General features: G+C 40.6%; 1 protein-coding gene across 1 annotated transcript in view; it reads left to right on the top strand.

Annotated features, from left to right (window-relative positions):
• Positions 1-3815, top strand: part of LOC124719034 (chondroadherin-like protein) — a 174832-nt gene extending 171017 nt beyond the window's left edge. The window contains exons 16-18 of the mRNA XM_047244702.1: positions 1506-1757; positions 3111-3455; positions 3543-3815. Coding sequence (XP_047100658.1) covers positions 1506-1757; positions 3111-3455; positions 3543-3815 — 870 coding nt within the window. The remainder of the gene's footprint in view (positions 1-1505; positions 1758-3110; positions 3456-3542) is intronic.
• Positions 3816-21761: the final 17946 nt, after the last annotated feature.

Below are 21761 nucleotides of genomic sequence, written 5' to 3'. Positions count from 1 at the left end.
TGCCATACATTCCCATAGTGACGAACAGAATCAGCCATATATTGTGCAAACATGGGTAAAGAGTATTTATAAACCACCAAAGAAGATAAAGACTGTCTAAGATTAACAAAAGAGGAAAGGGACTCGCTTGCAATCTCGGGAATCCACCGCATACCTTGCACATGAGGAAAGGTTTATGTAGGAATGACTGGATGATTAATCAACACAAGGACCACAGAACATAAGTGGCACTGTAGGTTAGGGAACGAGGAGAAATTGGTCATGTCAGAGCACACGCTGTGTGAGGCCCACCACGTAGTAAAATTCGCCGACACACAAGTTCTGGCTGCAAAGAAGAGCTATCACATCCGCTTGTTCAGACATGTTACAGAAACACAAAACAAGAGAACTTCGACAAAAAAGAAGAAAGCCTCAAAGTGAACGGATCCTGGATTCCCGTGCTGCAGCGAACGGCCATTGCAAGAAGCAACAGGAGAACTGCACCAGAAATGACCCTTGGACATTGGTGCACTAGGTACATTTCTGAGCTCAACTTCCGTTCACCACCAGCAATGAAGGGTGAAGCTCTGACAATGCCAGCCACTCGTGCTGGCAAAATCTCAGAAAAATTGTGAAACTAACATCAGCCGAGGAACCCGAGACAGAAGCCAACAGTCAGGTTGTCAACAAGTGACCATGAAAGCCATAACAATTTTGAAACAAAGGGACTTTTAAGAATGACAGTGCGCCATGTCACTGGGCTACAACTGCTCACAGTTTGTTTGAAGAACATTCTGGACACTTCAAGTGAATGCTTTGGCCACCCAGACCACCAAATTGAATCCCATCAAACATTTGTGGAAAGAGGGCAGTGCGTGCCCAAAATCCTGCACCAGTAATACTTTGGCAAGCATGGAGGCAGCATCATTCAGTATTTCTGCAGGAAACTTCAAGAGAGTTGTTGAGTCTGTGCCCTGTTGGGGCACTGCACTATGCTGGGTAAAACGAGGTCCGACAGGATATTAGGAGGTATAATGTGACCTTTGTCAACCTTGTGAATCTTGTGCACAATGATAGTAACACACCTCTTCCCATTCTTTCATAATGTTCTGTAAGTCACACTGAAGAGGACCTTCGGGGACACGGAATGAGTCAATGCATAGAATAACATAAAACGAATACACCATAGGCACTTAATCCATATATTTACAATATTATAAAAAGGATAGTTGCTACTCATCATATAGCAGAGATTCCAAGTCACAGACAGATGCAACAAAAAGACTGTCAAGCAAAGATTTTGACCAAACAGGCCTTCACCAGAATTAGACAAAGCACGCATGCACGGTTGCGCGCACGCGCGCACACACACACACACACACACACACACACACACACACACACTATTACATACAGAGGTTGAAACATCAAGGTTAAAATGCCCTGAGTTGATATTTAATATGTATTTGATGAATCAGTAAGAACTTCCCTATTATATAGGACAGTTTACTTTTTCCCTGTCACAGGTGTGGCTGCGCAACACGTCTGTATCGTCACTGCCGCCCGCACTCTTCTTCGCGCTGCCACGCTCCAGCCGTGTGCTGCTTGACGTGACAGGCAGCCGCGTGACATCACTCGGCGCCCCCGTGCTGTCGGCACTGGACGAACGGCGGGCCGGCGTCTCCCTGAGGGGCCTGGCTTCAAATCCGGTGCGTTGTGACTGCCACGCACGGCCCCTCAGGAGGTGGCTGACCGGGTCCACCGGGCGTGACATGCAGGTGTGTGCATTACATATTCTACAGTGCATTGTGTTTATCCATCCTCTAGGCCTTCCAGTGAAATAGAAATTATCAAAATGTAATAACTGTAGCTAAGTATCTAACTTTTGAAACTAAATGTTTCTTCAAATGATGTATCAATTTGTATTCTTTAGTAGTATGGCTGGCTTTTCAGTTTTCACACTCTGTGGTCACTGTAAAAGTAAATCACATATTAACCAGAACCAAACTACTTCTCAAGATACTATCTTACAATAAATATATAGGGTGTTACAAAAAGGTATGGCCAAACTTTCAGGAAACATTCCTCACACACAAAAACAGAAAATATGTTATGTTGACATGTGTCTGGAAACGCTTACTTTCCATGTTAGAGCTCATTTTATTACTTCTCTTCAAATCACATTCATCACGGAGTGGAAACACACAGCAACAGAACGTACCAGCGTGACTTCAAACACTTTGTTACAGGAAATGTTCAAAATGTCCTCCGTTAGTGAGGATACGTGCATCCACCCTCCGTTGCATGGAATCCCTGATGCGCTGATGCAGCCCTGGAGAATGGCGTATCGTATCACAGCTGTCCACAATACGAGCACGAAGAGTCTCCATATTTGGTACCGGGGTTGCGTAGATGAGAGCTTTCAAATGCCCCCATAAATGAAAGTCAAGAGGGTTGAGTTCGGGAGAGCGTGGAGGCCACGGAATTGGTCTGCCTACACCAATCCATCGGTCACCGAATCTGTTGTTGAGAAGCGTACGAACACTTCAACTGAAATGTGCAGGAGCCTGATGCTAGTGCTGTAGAGCAATCAGTCGCATGTCAATACAAGCACCGAAGTCAACATTACCTTCCTTCAATTGGGCCAACTGGCGATGAATCGAGGAAGTACAGTACATACTGACGAAACTAAAATGAGCTCTAACATTGAAATTAAGAATTTCCGGACACATGTCCACATAACATCTTTTCTTTATCTGTGTGTGAGGAATGTTCCCTGAAAGTTTGGTGGTACCTTTTTGTAACACCCTGTCTGTCACCAACATGGTCATATTAAAAACCTTCCTTTTCGTTATCAATCTGTGATAAAATAAACAGAACATTATAAAATTATATAAATGTCAGAGACAGTATTCTGATGCCTATTTCTTCATTTACAAGTTTTATTTACTAACATTAGAACATGCACCTTAAATTGTAGTACCCAAAACACAGCAGTAGGTATTGTACTATCTGATACACAAGCTACTTCAGTATTGTAATGTCTGACACATTGTCTACAATGTTATAATCGCTTACACAGTCAATCGCCTTACAACTGAGGAAACCACCTGTGCTCTGTTCGGCCACAGGTCACCTGCGCGAGCCCCGCCTCTCTGTCCGGCCGCCTGCTGTCGGATGTGGACGACTCAGAGCTGACGTGCGACGCCGCCTCCAGCACCGCCACCACAGAGGCGCCCGCCGCTTCCGTCTCCACGGTGCCACCGCCGGCGGATGAGCCGGACATCATATGGACGGCCAAGCCCACCTCTCGGCCTGGCAGCGCCGCCGGCCAGGGTGGCGGGGGCGGCGGCGAAGAGGACGGCGGCAAACCGGCCACGCCCGGCCGTGCCGGCTTTGCGCACCGTCACCTCCCCTACGACGACACGCCATCACGCACCCTGGGGCGGCGTTCGCCTTCATCGCCAGGCGCTGGGGTGGGCCTGGCGTCCTATGTCGGTCATCCGCCGGCGGTCGGACGTGGCGGCGGAGCGGCGGGCGCTCTGTGGCGGCGGTGCTGGAAGGCGGCGCTCGGCGGCCGGCCCGCGTCGTCCCAGTACCGCGGGGGTGGCCCCGGCTCGGCCCCCGGTTCTACATGCACTTGCGTGAAACCGCCGATGCCGCTGGCACCGCCCCCCGTGTACTACACGCTGCCCGGCAAGCACGGCCACCTGCGGGTCGCATCGGCGCCGGCGCAGCAGGTGCCGCCATACCTGCAGGGTCTGGGACCGGGGCCAGGGCTGGGGCCCAGCCCGTACTACCTGGCGTACCCTGCCGAGGACAAGGACTACCGGTGAACGGGGAGGCTACACACCTAGTGTGCACCTGCACCAGAGGACAACATAATGTGCTGTGCATCTACAAGAGTCCCTGGCACCGAGGAAAGAATGGCTGTTAAATCCCTATTTCTTCATCTGATATTTACACTGTATATCTGTTGGCCATCTTCCGACTGAGCTGACAGACAGAAGCTACAGCACCTGATCTACCCTTTTTAAACCCATAAATGAGAGCTGTCTGCAGAATGAACTGGGTACTATCCACAACAGATTTCGTAAGGCATCAGAGATAAAAACAAAAGATCAACTTATGAGGGGTAGGACGTAAAACGGGCCAACTTGGCGCAGGAGAGGCATCACAGGATATTTTAATTTCCAGTGTCTATACTTTTACAAATAAATTCATAAAACTTTGTCAGCATCACCAGGAAGGATTCAGAATTCACATTCATATCAGTGGAAGTTCGAAAACATAATGAAGTACTTTTTTAACATGTGAAATTTCATCTTTTTTTTCACTTACTAATGGCTGCCTTTGTTGCTATAGGTACACTTTTCTTCGTAAGTTAGAGAGTTTCTTCAATGTATTTTGCACAGCATACATACCATACTTACAGATGTATGAAACTCTAGAATTTATTTAATTTATGAAAAAACGAATGAGCTGTTATATTTTAACTTCATGTTTAGAAAAAACACAAATTTTATACTGAACTACCTCAATTTTTACCACAGTTTTTAATAGATTTGGAAAATTCTAGACTTTCATACACCTTTAAGTATGGTTTGTATGCTGTGCAAAATTCATCGAAGCATCTCACATGTTAAAAAAGTACTTCATTATGTTTTCGAACTTCCACTGATATGAGTGTGAATTCTGAACCCTTCCTGGTCATGCTGACAAAGTTTTATGAATTTATTTGTAAAAGTATGTAGAGTGGAAATTAAAATGTCCTCTGGTACCTATCCTGCTGCTGACGTCCTACCCCCCTAAAGGAATGAGGGAGGTGATACAGAGAGATTAAAATCAGTGGCTTTCCTGCCATATATGGCAATTTATCTTCAAACTGTTTGATCACCAGCAAGCGCAAAGTTAGTGATTTTGAATCTCTTGCCAAACACAGCAGTCATTTCGAGGTCCACCGAAGGTAACCTGACGCTCTGCATGGCTGGGATTTATGAGATCCCGTGTGAGTGTCGCTATTCGTACGTTGGGGAGATAATGCCTACAGTCCGTGAAAGGTGCACTGAACACCAAAATCGTGCTTCTCACTTACAGCCCAATAAATCAGTTGTGGCAGAGCACTGCATCTACACCATTCACTCTGTGTAGCATGATGTTACCCATTTATAGCAGGCTCTTCATCTTTTTGTGACTCAATGGTGAAGGATGCAGGCTCAGTGGTGAAGGATACATTACAAATTTAGTGAAGAACTTAATCAACAGACATAGTGGTTTCAGCCTGTAATCAGCATGGAATCCAAAACTCTCTTTAATAAACTCTCAAAGATGTCACTACAGTGCTGCAACTACAGACAGGTTGATATCTCAGCACACGTCAACCGACTGACCGCAGATTCAGTTTACGCATAGCTCTTTGCCGCCAAATGACATCTCTAACACTCGTGTTCCTGCCGCGTGCACAGTGGTGCATTCTGCAGGTTGAATAGCTTCAGTGTGTCAGATCAGTTGGAAGGTGGTCAAAAGATATATGGCCGAGATATCAGGTGAAGAAATAGGACCTTAACAGTTGCATGCCCAAAATGTAATGGCTCAATATAATGTGCTGTATGACACTTTCCTTACATAACAATTGCTTGAAAGTTTCTCAGATGTAGTGTCAGATGCTCTTGTGAAAACTGTAAATTACCTCAATGGAGCAATTGCTTGTCCTCTCGTGATGAGACTTTGGTGAGCTGTGGTGGCAGTCCTCACTAGAATTGTGTAGGAGGGGCTTTCAGACTGTCACAGTGGATGTAGACTTCCAGAGCCACCTGCAGTTCGTGCCAGGTCCCGTACCTAGGTGGTGGTGGCAACAGCGTAAGTTTCTGGCTGATCTAGCCTGGTGTGGTGTTATAAGATTATGTGGTCTGCTGTGACCTATTGGGACTCCATTACCAGAGAACCATTCAAAATAAGTTTCCCAAATGACTCAACTGACGGACGTAGGAACTCAGTTCAGCAAGTTGTTGGAACCGATGTCATCACACTACAATCAGAGAAACGGATCCGAAAACTGGATCTCGGAGCCAGATGCTGGTGACTCGCCCCGTCACATGTGCGAGGCTCTGTGCAGTCACACCTTTCTTCGGCTAGGCTCTCTGGAAGCCAATTCTCTCGCACTGATGTGATGCCCACCATTCTTGACCAACCTCTCAGTTGCTTCGCTTTCCTAGCCAGCGAGCTAGCACGTATGCTGCTCTGCTACTACATCTCCCCACAGTCACATCTGAAGATGACGAGTAATTATCCTCTTGAAATATTGCAAAAGTTGTCCTGGCTGCAGCTGACACTACACACAAGAACCTCCCAAGCTGGCAGATTGCTCAAATACGTCATCCATCCAATACACAATGGTCCACCTGCATAGAAAATTAGCCAATGTATGATGAAGAAAATACAGCTGAAACTGTTAGATCGACCTGGAAAAGTGGAGTCTACAAAAGTAAATGCTGAACATTTGTGAACTATACTTCAGTACCAGAACCCATTGTAAGCACACTTTCTGTGAGATGTGGGCAGTTAGGATACACCTTAAAAAAAGAATGATGTTGCAAATCCCTGTCCAGCCTTATCTGTGTTTACTATGATTTCTTTAAGTCACTTAGGACAAACGCCCTGATGATTCCTCTGAAGGGGATACAGCTTATTTATTTTCCCATCCGTCCCCACAGCAAGCTTGTGATTTGTCTCTAATGATCTATAATGTGGCTGATGGGACATAAACCCCCTAATCCTTCTCTTTTACAATACCCACAAAAGTTTCTCCAGACTGGTGCCAAATTAGCGTTCCTCGTGAAGAGGCACAGAATTTTAACCAGCCAAAATGTAATAAAAATGGTTGTTGTTTTCTGGAAATTAACTAATTCTCATGCTGTCACGAAACTGATCTATGCTCTTTCATGATTTCTTTAATGTTGCAAAATAGGAAGATCACCATACCCCCTCGGCAATCTAGTCGTGTATAAAACTGTAACTGAATGTGGAGCGAAGACAGAAGGTGTGTTCAGTCCACAGACATCTGAAAGATTGAAAATGTTGCTGAGATTTTGGTCTACCACCTACTTCAGAGCTAACTAACAAAACCATACTAATGTGTATCCTTACAAACATACACACACAGTTGTCTGCACATACAGTTAGCTTGTCCCAACTAACTACATTGTTTCTGTGTGTTTTGTATATGTTCAGTGAAATAAGACATGCAGTTTTTGTGGGATGACTGACTCCAAATGCTTGTCACACGCAGTTCCTGTCACAATGTTCTCTCACTAACAGATGGGGATGGACTTTCATTCATTACCTGCTGCCATTCCTATCAGGTTTGGAAGCAATTTTGATTCACAAGCCGTGAAACATGTCTCCAGTCACTCTCGGTCAGGATATTTTTCCAACCACATTTCTGACATTGTGTTTCATGGCCACATTCATTATACCACTGATGTAGGCAAATTGAATGGTCCACTGCAAACCAACAGACCCAGCAACTTAACTTCACACATCCTACATGGCCATGGGCATGGCCAAACATGATTGCCTGTTTTTGCTACTCTGTCATGTTCTTACATTGACACATGTTTACGTACAATATCCATTTGAAACATAAATGTCTCACTGATCAATACTTCCATATGCTGACATAGAGGCAGTGCACAGTTGAGCATGTCACTTGATCGCTGCACCATTTGTAAAGGTCTATGATTCATTTGTGTGTGCGCATTGTGGTGACTAGTTATCTTATTATTGCTTTAGCTGAAATAATGTCAGAATTCTAAATCACTTTATACAAATGAAGAACTGCTCAACTCACTGAAAAGAGAAAGAAGCCATCAGCTTTAGATGCAACAAAAAAGATTTGTTGAATCCTGTGTCAAAATTCTATATTGTTTAAATCAAACAATGGTAAATCCAGGATGGAATGTAACAATATTATTATTATTATTATTATTATTATTATTATATATTGTTTATTTAGAAGTGACTCTTTCTCCAATTGTTGTCAAATGGTTTAACTTTATCTGTTCTGACTGTCATGTGGGACAGTACAGAAACTTGCAGTTTGTTCCCTTCCTTCTCACATAAAATCCGAAGTGCGACTCCTTCACATCATTTGCATAACAGATCTAAAGACAGGTAAATTCAGACTGAACATGACCTATTTTCTTCCATACTTCGTGTATTATTGATGGATCAGCAAGATACTGTGTATTTCCCAATAAAAACAGGGAGGCTTTGTGTACAGAGCGCACAGCATTTGCATAAATATCATATTAAGAGAATATTTTTGAGATACCAACTCTCACAATCACTTGTAATACCTGATCTTTCTCAGTAGATACGATCTAAATCTCCCCATTATTTGTTCCCCTCAGTTAACTATTATCTGGAAGAGGAAATAATCGGTCACAAGATGTGATGGGCATGCTAAAGATTCAAGTCATGTGTAAGAAAGTCTTTGTGGTGGTGCTATTAGAGGTAGCTCTATCTGTAACTGGTGTTCTGATGTTCCAAACCGGCCACTTTTGTCACTGTTTTAATGACAGTGGTAATACAGCTATGCTCATCTTCCACTTCTGTACTATATAGTTAAAATGTTAAAACTGTTAAACAAATGCACTATAATTGCAGTTCCGTAACAAGTACAGTTGAATGTTTCGTCTAGGAGAAAACAGAAGAGGATTTTGGGCAATGCTGTTGTGCTTGTGTCTATTTATGTATGTTCAATAGTGTTTGTAAATAAAATGTTGTTTTAATGTTTTGTACCATTTTTTTTATTTGTTTAATGTTTACTCAACTCCGAAGTTATATCCGTGACGGTGCACACTTTAAGTACAAAAAGGTCCTAATATTTATCACTGCAGATTGTTATACTCTCCTGTACTGTAATGCACTGTCATTTCATTTTCTTGTTTTCTTTAATAAAATGAGAAACAGTAATATATTTATAATTTTTCTTTCTTCCACGATAACCAGTTATTGTGCCTCAATGTAGTTTGTTAGTGGGGGACCTAAACAGGATGGAGCTGTGCTTCCACATATGTGTTGATTTCAATGGATCTGGGTTGCAATTTAATGAAGCAAGATTTTAGCTTCCAGTTTCATGGAAACTTTTTTTATATATCTACCAAACAAACTAACTAAAATTAAACTATAACTATGCACTCACTCACTCACTCACTCACTCTCTCTCTCTCTCTCTCTCTCTCTCTCTCTCTCTCTCTCTCTCTCTCTCACACACACACACACACACACACACACACACACACAGTGTGTGTTTCCTCAGTGTGAAGTTCCCGACAGAAACTCCCCTCCCCCCCCCCCCCCCCCCACCCCCCTCCCCCCCCCCCCCCCCCCCCCCCCCCCCCCCCCCCGCCCCCCCCCCCCCCCCCCCCCCCCCCCCCCCCCCCCCCCCCCCCCCCCACACACACACACACACACACGCACAGTGTGTGTTTCCTCAGTGTGAAGTTCCCAACAGAAACTCCCCACCAAGGTCCACACTAACGATGACACTCAAGTCTCTGTACCACCATTAATAACTGTGAAATAATTCTCTCCAAATCACCACTCATTCACAAGCACTCAATTGCTCTCTCATTTTTTACATCTCAGTAAGAGCTCTGTGTTTCTCAAACCTAATTTTCCCCATATTCAGATGTAGCATATATATTTATGGCCTAAACATTAAACCACTTGAAATTAACTCATTTCATTTATAACAGTCATTTTATATATAAATATATATATAGATATAATAGGAGGGAAACATTCCACATGGGAAAAATATATCCAAAAACAAATATGATGAGTCTTACCAAACAAAAGCGCTGGCAGGTCGATAGACACACAAACAAACACAAACATACACACAAAATTCAAGCTTTCGCAACAAACGGTTGCTTCGTCAGGAAAGAGGGAAGGAGAGGGAAAGACGAAAGGATGTGGGTTTTAAGGGAGAGGGTAAGGAGTCATTCCAATCCCAGGAGCGGAAAGACTTACCTTAGGGGAAAAAAGGACAAGTATACACTCGCGCGCGCACACACACACACACACACACACACACACACACACACACACACACACACACACACATATCCATCCGCACATACACAGACACAAGCAGACATTTGTAAAGGCCTTTACAAATGTCTGCTTGTGTCTGTGTATGTGCGGATGGATATGTGTGTGTGTGTGTGTGTGTGTGTGTGTGTGTGTGTGTGTGTGTGTGTGTGTGTGTGCGTGCGCGGCGCGCGAGTGTATACCTGTCCTTTTTTCCCCCTAAATGAAGTCTTTATGCCCCCAGGATTGGAATGACTCCTTACCCTTAAAACCCACATCCTTTCGTCTTTCCCTCTCCTTCCCTCTTTCCTGATGAAGCAACCGTTTGTTGCGAAAGCTTGAATTTTGTGTGTATGTTTGTGTTTGTGTGTCTATCGACCTGCCAGCGCTTTTGTTTGGTAAATATATATATAGAGCATGAATCACCTAAAACTTTCTCCTCAAATATTGTGGAAATGGAAAGTGCTATTGGTGTGGTTTTGACAGAATGGGTTGGTAGTCAGGGGCTCATACTGTTGCCAATAAACAGATTGTAATGATACTCATTCAATTCAGACAGGCTAGGAAAAACTCTTACCTTCATAGTCTTGGATGTTATTGAAGTTAGCATATGTTAAAATGACAGTTTAAGTAAGGATCATGTATTCTTTTGTTTTCTCCAAAAAAATTTCTGCTCCAAGATACAGCCCTCCAAAGATTACACTCTGCATACCATTTTGAAGATGCAAAGTTTGGAAAAAAATTTTAAAATGCTGTGTCTCTGCAACAGTTCTAGATATGTTTTTTATTATTATTATTTGAAAGATAATTGCTTTATGATTACAAAGAAACCCACTATTTGGACTTTTCTGTCAAAGTTCTTTTACTATAGTGTTCTGAACTTTTTTTTATAATATATGGAATTTTTTTCAATAATGCCAATCCATAAAATTTTGATTTTTTTCTGTTGATTAGTACCATGTAGTAGCTCTACATTCCCTGAAAAGGAGAGCTTCCACTTTTAGGTAGAACAGCTTTTATAAACAATTGAAATTTTTGCCATACATAAAACCTGTTTTATTATCACATAACAGGCTCATAAAAGTCAAAACCTAGCCTTTTTTAACATAATTTTAGTTTTGAAAGATGAGGAAGAGACTCATTTTTCAAGCATTTCAAATGGTTCCAAAATGTATGTGAAAGATCAAAAAACATAAAGGTTTCAATTTATACAACTTTTGTGCACTCTGCTTTGTATTGAAATTAGCCAGTCAATGAACTAAAAATGTGTTCCACTCTTTCATTATCTTCCTTTGATGTATAGTGATGCTTTCCTGTTGAAACAATAGGAACTGGAGCACTTCCAATCTTCAAAACATTGTGAACGGTAAGTGAGCACTGATGGTATTGTTGCTGTTCTTCAGCTGAAAACCTATATCCAGCAGCTGGTCCATGTGGTAGCATAAAGTTCACTACACTTTCGTTTAACTGATAACTGGTGTGTATAATCTCTGCAATCCACCAGTCACAGTCATACACACACGCCACGAACATCCCCCTTCTCACATTGTGAATCTTAATATTATCCTGCTGTTTCTGAGGTGGTTGCCGAACGAACGAAATTTCTTCTTTCTTGCTCTTTAAAGTGCGTGCAGTATGAATTCGCCCGTCACTTTGAGTCAAAAAATGTGTCTTCTGAATTCCTTTCACAGGAGTAGTTTGCTTGGACCATTCTTCTTTCCTCCGCGCACAGAATTCGATTTCTTCTTTGGACAAACAATGAGGGCTGTGGATGTGTAAGATTTCACAACTCTCATAAAATCCTCAGCATTTAGAATCGCAGTTGTATTTGGTCCAGAAAGATTGTTTTGTAGCGTGGTGCTTTGGCAGGCCTCCTACACCATCACGAGGCCCCTTCCCGAGACCAGTAGCACTGTATACTGAGTCAGTTGGCACAAGCGACTTACGCAATTCAAACAGCTGGTACTGATTTTTAAAATGACTAGGAGCACCACCAGAAATAATAATCTTCTCTGCCCTAACTGCTGTTGAAGAATTTTGCGTATTGCTAACAAAGCATGTACTGAGTCATTTCCTGTGTCATCACTTATAACTGCAACACTTGTGTTCTTGTTTTGAAAATATGTCACTCCTGTAAAAATTGAAACCTGGTCATTACTCCAAAGATACCCTTGTACTTCGTGTGGGAGAATTAGAGACCAGTTCTCAGCAAAATCACAGTGAAGCACTAAACATAGTTCTTCAGCCTGTACACACCCTTTCACTTCTGCAACGTGTTGTTGTTGCAATCTTTCAGATGCTGGTGTGTTGCTGCTTTCACTGACCATTTACCAAGCTCATCAATGAAACTGTCAAAGGCAACAGTTTTCTTAATTTATTTTCCTCCCATGTTGCATATGTAATTTCTGCAGAGTTATCTGCTACTTCCTCCAGGCCAAATGTATGTAAAGACAGTCCTCCCTTTCCAGGGCAGTCACCACATTCTTGAAACAAACAAGTATCTCACTTTACGTCACAGACTACTAATGACTTCACATGCCCAGCCGAGGTGTCATATGTCACGTGCTCAAGTAAGTTCTTCAAACTTACCACACACAGTTTGAAATTCACGCAGTACACACATAAACAGACATCTCTTAGGTCGTAGTGCATAAAATTTTGATCTTCCAATACGTGAAGATGTATAGTCGCTCTTATAAATTGCAAAAGTTTCTTTAATACTGCGAGTCATGTACCTCTTCACTTTCACAACTTTTTGGCCTTCAATTGTTGCAGTCATAGTGTCTTTTTTGTTGGCACTCTGGGGTGAACAGCCCATTTATCTTCCAGATAAAATGACTGCACTATTTGAACTTGAGCTGCTTCTACAGGATGACCATAATAGAGATCTGGTCTTCCAAAGACCCCTTTTACAGGCCTCACATTTCTTGATTTGTCTACCATGTACTTTGATACTGACAGAACATGGTTCAGAATTGTTTTCTTTGAAAAAGTCTCTGGAATAATAGTTAAAACCTTTTCACTGTAGGATGCACAATATTCAACAGTTGAATTGATATTTGTGAAAAATTCCTGGCAAGAATGCTTTGGTTCATTTTCTTCTGAAGATGGAATTTCTACTTAGAAGAGTGTGTTCAGTTTTTCTGTAGTGTATTCATCCATAGCTTTAGTAATTCCTCTGCACTTTCGTGATGCATAGAGCTTATGACTCAACTTCACTGAACATGGTTTCTTAACAGGGCTAGCACGTACCTCTGTAGTTGACTGATTCATGGGAGGCTTCACCTAGTTTAGATACTATTGTTGTTGTTCTGTCAAAACATTTCGAACACAAAAAGTCATCACTGGGAACATCTTCACTTTGAAACAAGAGTCTTCAAATGAGAACACTTATTCCCAACCTGAACAAAGTCTGTATTTTTGTTTGTCGTATACATCACTCTTATATGGATATGCAAATAGTCAGCACATTTCGCTCTCCTGTAACTCCAGTCAGAAGAAATTTCAGTCCTTTTCCAAAAACATACTGCAACTGTGTCAACTGACAAATTCCTCACAAAAACACAGAACTCGCTGGATGGTCTCAGATTTCTTGGAAGCCTCTTCCGCTGAACAACTACAATACAGAAACGTGCAATGAACAGCCATGACAAAGAAACTGACAAGAAACTTCAACAAAGTGTAAGAAATATCTGCAACAATGAAAGTGAGAAGAAATAACTGCAACAAAGACAATAGAAATAAACATTGTAACAAACAAATTAGTAAGGAACAACTTCAGTGAAGATACATTACCCTTGAAAGTTAAAAAAACCATTTTTTAAAATAAAACCTGTTCAACTTAAAAGTGGAAGCTCTCCTTTACAGAGAATATAGTACAGCATGGCACTAACCAACAGAAAAAAATCTAACTTTTCTGGATTCGCATTTTTGGAAAAAATAAAATTTTCTGTAAATTATAAAAAAAAATTAAAAAGGTGACAGTAAAAGGACTTTGACAGGCATGTCCAAATGGAGGGTACCGTTGTAATCATAAATCAATTATCTTTCAAATAAAAAAAACTCAACAAAATATCTAGAACTGTTAGAGAGAGACAGCATTTTAAAAAAAATTCCGAAATTCGCAGCTTAAAAATGGTGTTCACAGTGTCATCTTTGGAGACCTGTATCTCAGGGCAAGAATTATTATTATTATGATTATTGTTTTTTTTTTAAGAAAGCAAAAAATATGTTTTTCTTACTTACTCCTGAATTTTAACATATGCTAAATTCAGTAACATCCAAGACTATGAAGGTAACCCCCCCTGCCTGAAGTGATACAGATTATGCCTTAGAAAGTATATTTTTGTGCAAACATGCACTTGTTAAATGGAATAATGCCAGACTAAAACTAGGCTAAATTAGAATGTCAGTGGTGTTTGTTGCAGGATTCTGGTGCAAGTCCTTTACCAGATATCATATTTTGAAAAGTTCCCGCACCGACACTTGTATAATACCTGTAGTAGCATAGACTAAAGAACAACACAGGTGCATAAAGTGGTTATATGGATTCTTACCAGTGACAAAACAATTGACTATCACAGTTTGTGTTCAAAATGACCACCAGCAGTGGCAATACACACCTCCAGTCCAGTCTGGAACGACTGCTGGACACGTGCCAGCATTTGAGTGGAGATGTCCGGAACGACTGCAGTAATACATCGTTGCATATCATCAGGTGCAGTTTGTATATCTTTGTGTCTTTCAGCTTTCCCCAGAGAAAAAGGTCTACAGGCGTCAACTCTGGGGAACAGGCCAGCCGAAATACAGGTCCTCTGCAACCAATTGAACAATGTGGAAACAATTTGTGAAGGCATGCTGCAGTACTTTGTGCACTATGGGCTGAACAGCCAAAATGTTGCCACCTCAGGTTCTTCCTAGTCTACAGAGGAGCATCTTCTAGCATCTGTGGAAGATGGTGTGTTAGGAGGCTTTGAGGCTTGTTCACTTTCAGTGTTCTGTCTATGAAAAATGGGCCTATGAGCTGATGGTTCACTGTTGAGTGCCACACATTTACACTTCAAGGATATCACTAAACAAGATACACGATACATCTGGAATATCCTGTCTTAATGCCCATGTACAGAAGTTAACATAATTCTCATTATCTCTTCCCTGAAGCTATTGGTGGAGAGAGATGTGATAGAGACGGAACCTATGACGGTGGAGAATGCATAGGACTCCAGCCCGACTCGTGTCAATCCCTCATGCGACTGCACGGAAGCTAACGTGTGGATCAACTGCAACAGCAGCAAGAATACTAATTTCCTCTCTTCTATCATCCCTTGTTTCCTACTGTTATGTTATCTGGAAGTTAACACTACTACTTTTACATAAATGGACAAAGAGGTCGATAAATAATTGCCGAGACGGTTGACATCTATTGGGATATCATGCCGCATACACTTTACGAGAATGAACTGCATTCTTCCTACACTCTCCGTACACCACGAGCTTGTCGGCTTTTTCTGCATTGGAACAAAATCTGAAGATATGGGCAAGCTTGTTGATTTAACTAAAAATGAGTTACCCACTACACCGTGAAACAAACAGGTACAGGTGCTGATAATTGCACCTGCACTAAATTAGTCTAGGGGAAAAGTAATGGAGACATTCAATATATTGGATTACTCTGCTCATAAAGCTGAAAAAATATTCAAAGATAAGAGTTTTTAGTACAACTTGATTGCAGACTTGGGAAGAATTTGAGTCCTGAAACTACTGAATCAGTAATTATCACAATGATGAACAGCCCAGAATTTTGCTGGTGTCATGGATGCAGCATTAGAAAGTTGCAGCGAAATGCAGGAAGATCTGCAGCGGATAGGCACTTGGTGCAGGGAGTGGCAACTGACCCTTAACATAGACAAATGTAATGTATTGCGATTTCATAGAAAGAAGGATCCTTTATTTTATATGATAGTGGAACAAACTCTGGTAGCAGTTACTTCTGTAAAATATCTGGGAGTATGTTTCCGGAATGATTTGGAAGAGACCTTAGAAAATGTAGTCCATCAACAAAGGAGGTGGCTTACAGAACACTCATTCGGCCTATGCTTGAGTATTGCTCATCAGTGTGGGATCCGTACCAGGTCAGGTTGACAGAGGAGATAGAGAAGATCCAAAGAAGAGCGGCGCGTTTCATCACAGGGTTATTTGGTAAGTGTGATAGTGTTACGGAGATGTTGAGCAAACTCGAGTGGCAGACTCTGCAAGAGAGGCGCTCTGCATCGCGGTGTAGCTTGCTGTCCAGGTTTCGAGAGGGTGCATTTCTGGATGAGGTATCGAATATATTGCTTCCCCCTACTTATACCTCCCAAGGAGATCACGAATGTAAAATCAGAGAGATTCGAGTGCGCACAGAGGCTTTCCAGCAGTCGTTCTTCCCACGAACCATACGCGACTGGAAAAGGAAAGGGAGGTAATGACAGTGGTATGTAAAGTGCTCTCTACCACACACCGTTGGGTGGCTTGCGGATTATAAATGTAGATGTATGCAGGAGATAAACGATTGATTTTATGTAATCTGCATGAGGTATACTCAATTTTTAATTGAAATCTCCTGGCTTAGGAGATTTTTCAAGGATTTGTTCTCTGAGAGCTACACGGTACTTTTGGCTGGTGCTGGTGGCACACACTTAGTATGCAATAGCACCGGATGTTAAAATGTCCTTTCATCGATTCATGGGGCTAGAGAGAATTACAAAGGACTTACGTTGTACATCCTTTGGGAAGGAGCAGGCACGGAATGTATGCTGAGGCACTGTGACAAGTGTCCATGGAAAGATAATCTTATCAGCTCTTTACAATGAAAATTTTAGGACTACAGTGAACATGGTTCTGTTGAGTACAGTCAGTGGGTTTCAACTGACCGAGCTGAAATGATATGATGGTCAAGCCCAGTGGGGGACTTCACTGATGAGTTAGTGTGGCAAGCAAACGAGTTAACACCACATACATACTTATACATACATAGCTAAGCACAAGCCTCATTTCTTTAAACATTGAAAGGGAATGTCTTGCCCAAGCACAGTGGACTTCACTGCTTTCACAATACAAGAAAGGATTCAAGGTTACCACTGGACCTCGTGCACTATTCATCCTGCCATGATTCGTGGTAGGGATGAAAGCAATGAAACACTTGTTTTACCACTATGCAGCATTTCTGATGACTGTTAACACGATGAGGGTTATGGTACATGGGATCAGCTAAACATTAATGTTTCTGAAAGAGAACTAACTACACAACAAACATTTACTACCTCAGTGATGGCTAGCCTGGCCTGTAGAAAAATAAATACAATTTAATGAATTTGTGTCTGCATCAGAAGGACTTTCAACTCAAAGCCCAGTAGTCACTTACACAACCAGTCACAGTGAAACAAGATGGGACAATACAGGGAAACAGTAAAACACTTAGCTAGGAAGTCCACAGTTACATCTGGACTGGCAAATAATAACAATATTACAAATATTAACTGCAAACTTACCTCTAAAGGAATCGTTCATGCAGCTCATCATACTTTGCAGATTCTCATGAAAAACATTGAAAATCTTCCAGGAAGAACTTTTCACGACTTCCCACCAATGTATGATTTAGGCTTGTAGAATCAGCAGAGAAGCAAAACTAGCTCTCACATTCAACTTATGTAACAGGAAACGAACTTTATTTGTGAAACTAGATGATTTACATTCTGGATGCTCTACAGATTGCATTTACAATTTATTGTATTTTGGTATGATTAGTGATGTAAATGCCAAAGAGAAAGATGAGTTTATAAATTTTTTACAATCCTTATGGACCACTGGAGTCATTTTCCTGGCCTGAGAGAGAAGATTCATGTATGGTGATTATGGATCCTCTCAAACAAAATGACTGGGAGAACTTATAGAATCACTCAAGAGTGAATATACGCTAATATTAAAGTTTTGAAAATGAAGATACAAGAACAATGACCTACAATTTAGAATTATTTTAATAGTGATTTCTGTCATAATACATCAGATTTAATACTGGATATGTGTTTACCATGTCAGTTTCCTCATTTAAAATCGTGTTCCCTCAAGGAATGTATAATGTGTGGTCAAAAGTTTCCGTTCAAAGGCCGTAAAGTGCAGAACTGGTATGTCAGTCGGGCAAAATCGCCATGAGCAATGGGGCAATCATCCCACCAATGGATTCCGTCCGGTAAAACTCCGTGTCCCGCTGCATGAAGAGGTCTGTAACTGCCTGCTACGTATCCTTGTCCGACAGGAATTGTCGACCCTTCGAGGCATTTTTTAAGAAATCGAAGGCACGATAATTGCGTGGGGAGAGATCAGGATTATAGCTGCTTGAGTGTCTCCCATTTGAGTTTTCGTAACTTCTGTGTAATGACATTTGCTATATGGGATCGACCAGTGTCTCGTGTCGAATCGTGACCATCATGGAACTTGGCACATATTCCACGAGGCGCTCTGCAACAGACGTGCTGCCCCGACGGATGTCTACTGTCATTTTTCCTTTGGTAGCCACGAACTGAATAACAGCACAGTAATCCTGTTTGTACATGTTTGCAATGTCGTCACCGCAGTTCACATTTGTGCATTTACCGCATACACGTCGGAAAGGCACAAATGCCACACTAATCCCTCGTCTGGGTGTTAGTGCTTATCACGTACATCAGAGTTGTGCTGTGTTGCATTTACACTGCAGCAAAACCCTCAAATAGAGATTTTTTGATCGCCTTCTCAATTTAATCTTGTTTAAAGTACTCAAAATGGTTGTTGTTAAACCAAAGGAAAGGCAAACACGCTGTTAAGTATGCTTGTGAATTTTGTTAATTACTTTCATATATGAAACAATATACAACGAAAGAATGAAAACTTATTAATTTTATTTTAGAGCAAACTCAAGAGAATAAGAGTAAAAAAAAGAAAAAAAAAGGCATTGGAGTATTCTTTTCCCCTTCAATGATATTGCTCTTACTGTTGTTCTCTGTATTTGGTTTGCAAATAACTGAAAACAGCAATTTAGGATTTTTTCCTGGCCACATGAAGATTTCATCTTGCACACTGAGCACATGTAAAAATTTATTTTTAGCATTCTTTACTTAGTAAGGAGATATCAATTATTTTGTATATCTGAACGCATTGCGTCCGACCACCATAGGTTGTGAAATTTCAAAAACTTTAGTTGGCTTTAAAACCCAAACCATTTGGGACAAAACAAAAATATTTTGGAGTCCTACTTAAACCCATAAATGACATAAACACACTAAGTTATACTACAATCCGAGACTGAGGGTGTCATGGAGTGGTTGAAATGACATGGAATGACCCAACCTTCTTTTATTGAAATATTAATCACAGACAATGTAAATGTGTTTACACATCACTGCCACTGGGAAGGAAAAAGAATGAATAATTTTGCGTCAGCTTTGAATTTTATTTTTGATTTGATTTATTGATCCATTTCCATCCACAGCTGCACAATGTGCAAGAGATATTTGGATTTTTGTGTTAATATTAACAGTTTTACATATAATATACCTTTGTACATAATAACACACATTAATATATCAATTAATGATGAATACTTAAATAAATGTTGTTACGCTATATACAGAGAGATAATATACAAATGTTCTTCTGTATGAGACTACATTGGGTTAACATAGAAAAAATTATCTTTGTAGGTATTCATTTACTGTGTAAAAGCAGTGACCAACTAAGTGTGACTTCAATTTAGATTTGCAGTGACCAATGTTTTGTATGTGTTTAATGGTATCTGGTAAGGCACTGTATAGTTTGATACTAGGATGGATAAGATTGTTTTGAAATAACTTTGTGTTGGCCCTTTGAACATGTACATCCAATTTTTGTCTTGAATCATAGCTGTGTATTGTGTGATTTTGAGTGATGAGTGGTCTTTTTGTATGTAAGTTTTGCTTTAAATACATTATATTTTCAAGTATATATATGCAAGGAAGTGGCAGGGTCATCCTTTTTTGAAAAAATGGTCTACATGATTTGCAATTATCTACCCTTTCCATTATTCTTATAAATTTTTTTTTTTTTTTTAATTTTGAATGTTTTGATGGCATCTCCAGAATTTCCCTAGGACATAACCCCATACCAGAGGTGAGAGTGTACAACTGCATAATATACACACTGGAGGGTGTTGTAGCTGGTACAATTTTTTAATGTACGCAGCACAAAACAAGAAGTACTTAATTTTTTGTCCATTTGCTCAATATGTGCTTTCCATTTCAAGTTGTCTTGTAGATGAAGTCCAAGAAATTTGGTACAGGCTATTTTGGCAATTGTCTGTCTGTATAGCTCCAGATTGGGTGATATCAGATTTTTTGTTTGTGTTATGTATATCCGTAGCTACAGTTTTTCCAGTGTTTATTATTAAGTCATTGTTATCAAAGTAATATGTTAGCCTGTCAGTGGCTTCTTTTATGTTTTTTACAAGAGTTTCTTCTGAGTTTCCTGTAATTAGAACACTCGTATCATCAGCAAATTGAAATATTTTACTGCTGTCATTGCTTATGTTTAGGTCATTTACATAGAGCAAGAACAGAACAGGACCTATTACTGATCCTTATGGCAGTCCATATTTAACAGTCAGTAGCTTGGAATTATATTTCCTAATGACATTATCCCTTTCCTGATCTATTTCCACATCTTGTTCCCTGTTCTTAAGATAAGAACTGAGCCAGTTGTTAGCTGTTCCCCCAATGCCAAGATTTTCTAGCTGGTGTAGCAATTTCTCGTGATTTATGGTATCAAATGCCTTTGACAAATCTAATAATATGCCCATGGTAAGGTTTTTGCTGTCTAATGCTATCAGTGCCTCTAATAGAAAGAAGTGAACTGCTGATTCGGTTGAACGATTTGCTCTAAATCCATGTTGAGATTCTGACAGAATGCCAATATCCTTCAGGAAGCCTGAAGAGCCTTTCTAATATTTTTGAGAAAACAGACAGAAGTGCCAGTGGTTTGTAGTTGGAAATATCATCTTTGTTTCCTTTCTTGTGTAAGGGCTTTACTTTTGCTATTTTCAAACATGAAGGAAAAGTTCCTGTAGCAAAAGATAGGTTACATAGGTGAGTTAAGGATTCAGTGATCAAGTCCCCACATTTCTTTCTAATGAAATCAAATATATCATGTATGCCTGCAGAATGTTTCATTTTGAGACTTTTTATTGTAACCTGTACTACTTGGGAACAGAAACATTGATTTGCTTGAGACTTTTTCCCCCGTTTCTGTATGCTGTTTTCTATTGGAGGTCTGTTGTAGTAGTTTCTCTGTTACATTTATAAAATAGTTATTAAATATATAAGCTACTTTCTGTGGGTTATTAATGTTTTCCAAGCCAGCCTTTAATACAATGTTATTAACTCTATTTTTGTAAGATTTGGTTTCTTTCTTTACAACTTGCCAGATTGCTTTGGTTCTGTTTGAAGCATCTTCTATGTATCTGTCATTGTCTCATTTCTTTTCCTCCTTTATTATTTTATTTGAGATAGATTTATATTTTTTAAAGTAACTATCAAACTCCTGAGTTGCATTGTAGCTTCTTGCAATATTGTGAAGGTCCCATTTTCTAGCACAAGATTTCCTTATACCACTAGTAATCCACTTGTTGCTTTTAGTAG

The sequence above is a fragment of the Schistocerca piceifrons genome, chromosome 10, assembly GCF_021461385.2.
Source record: "Schistocerca piceifrons isolate TAMUIC-IGC-003096 chromosome 10, iqSchPice1.1, whole genome shotgun sequence".
Lineage (NCBI taxonomy): Eukaryota > Metazoa > Arthropoda > Insecta > Orthoptera > Acrididae > Schistocerca > Schistocerca piceifrons.
This window is presented reverse-complemented; position numbering and strand designations above follow the sequence as displayed.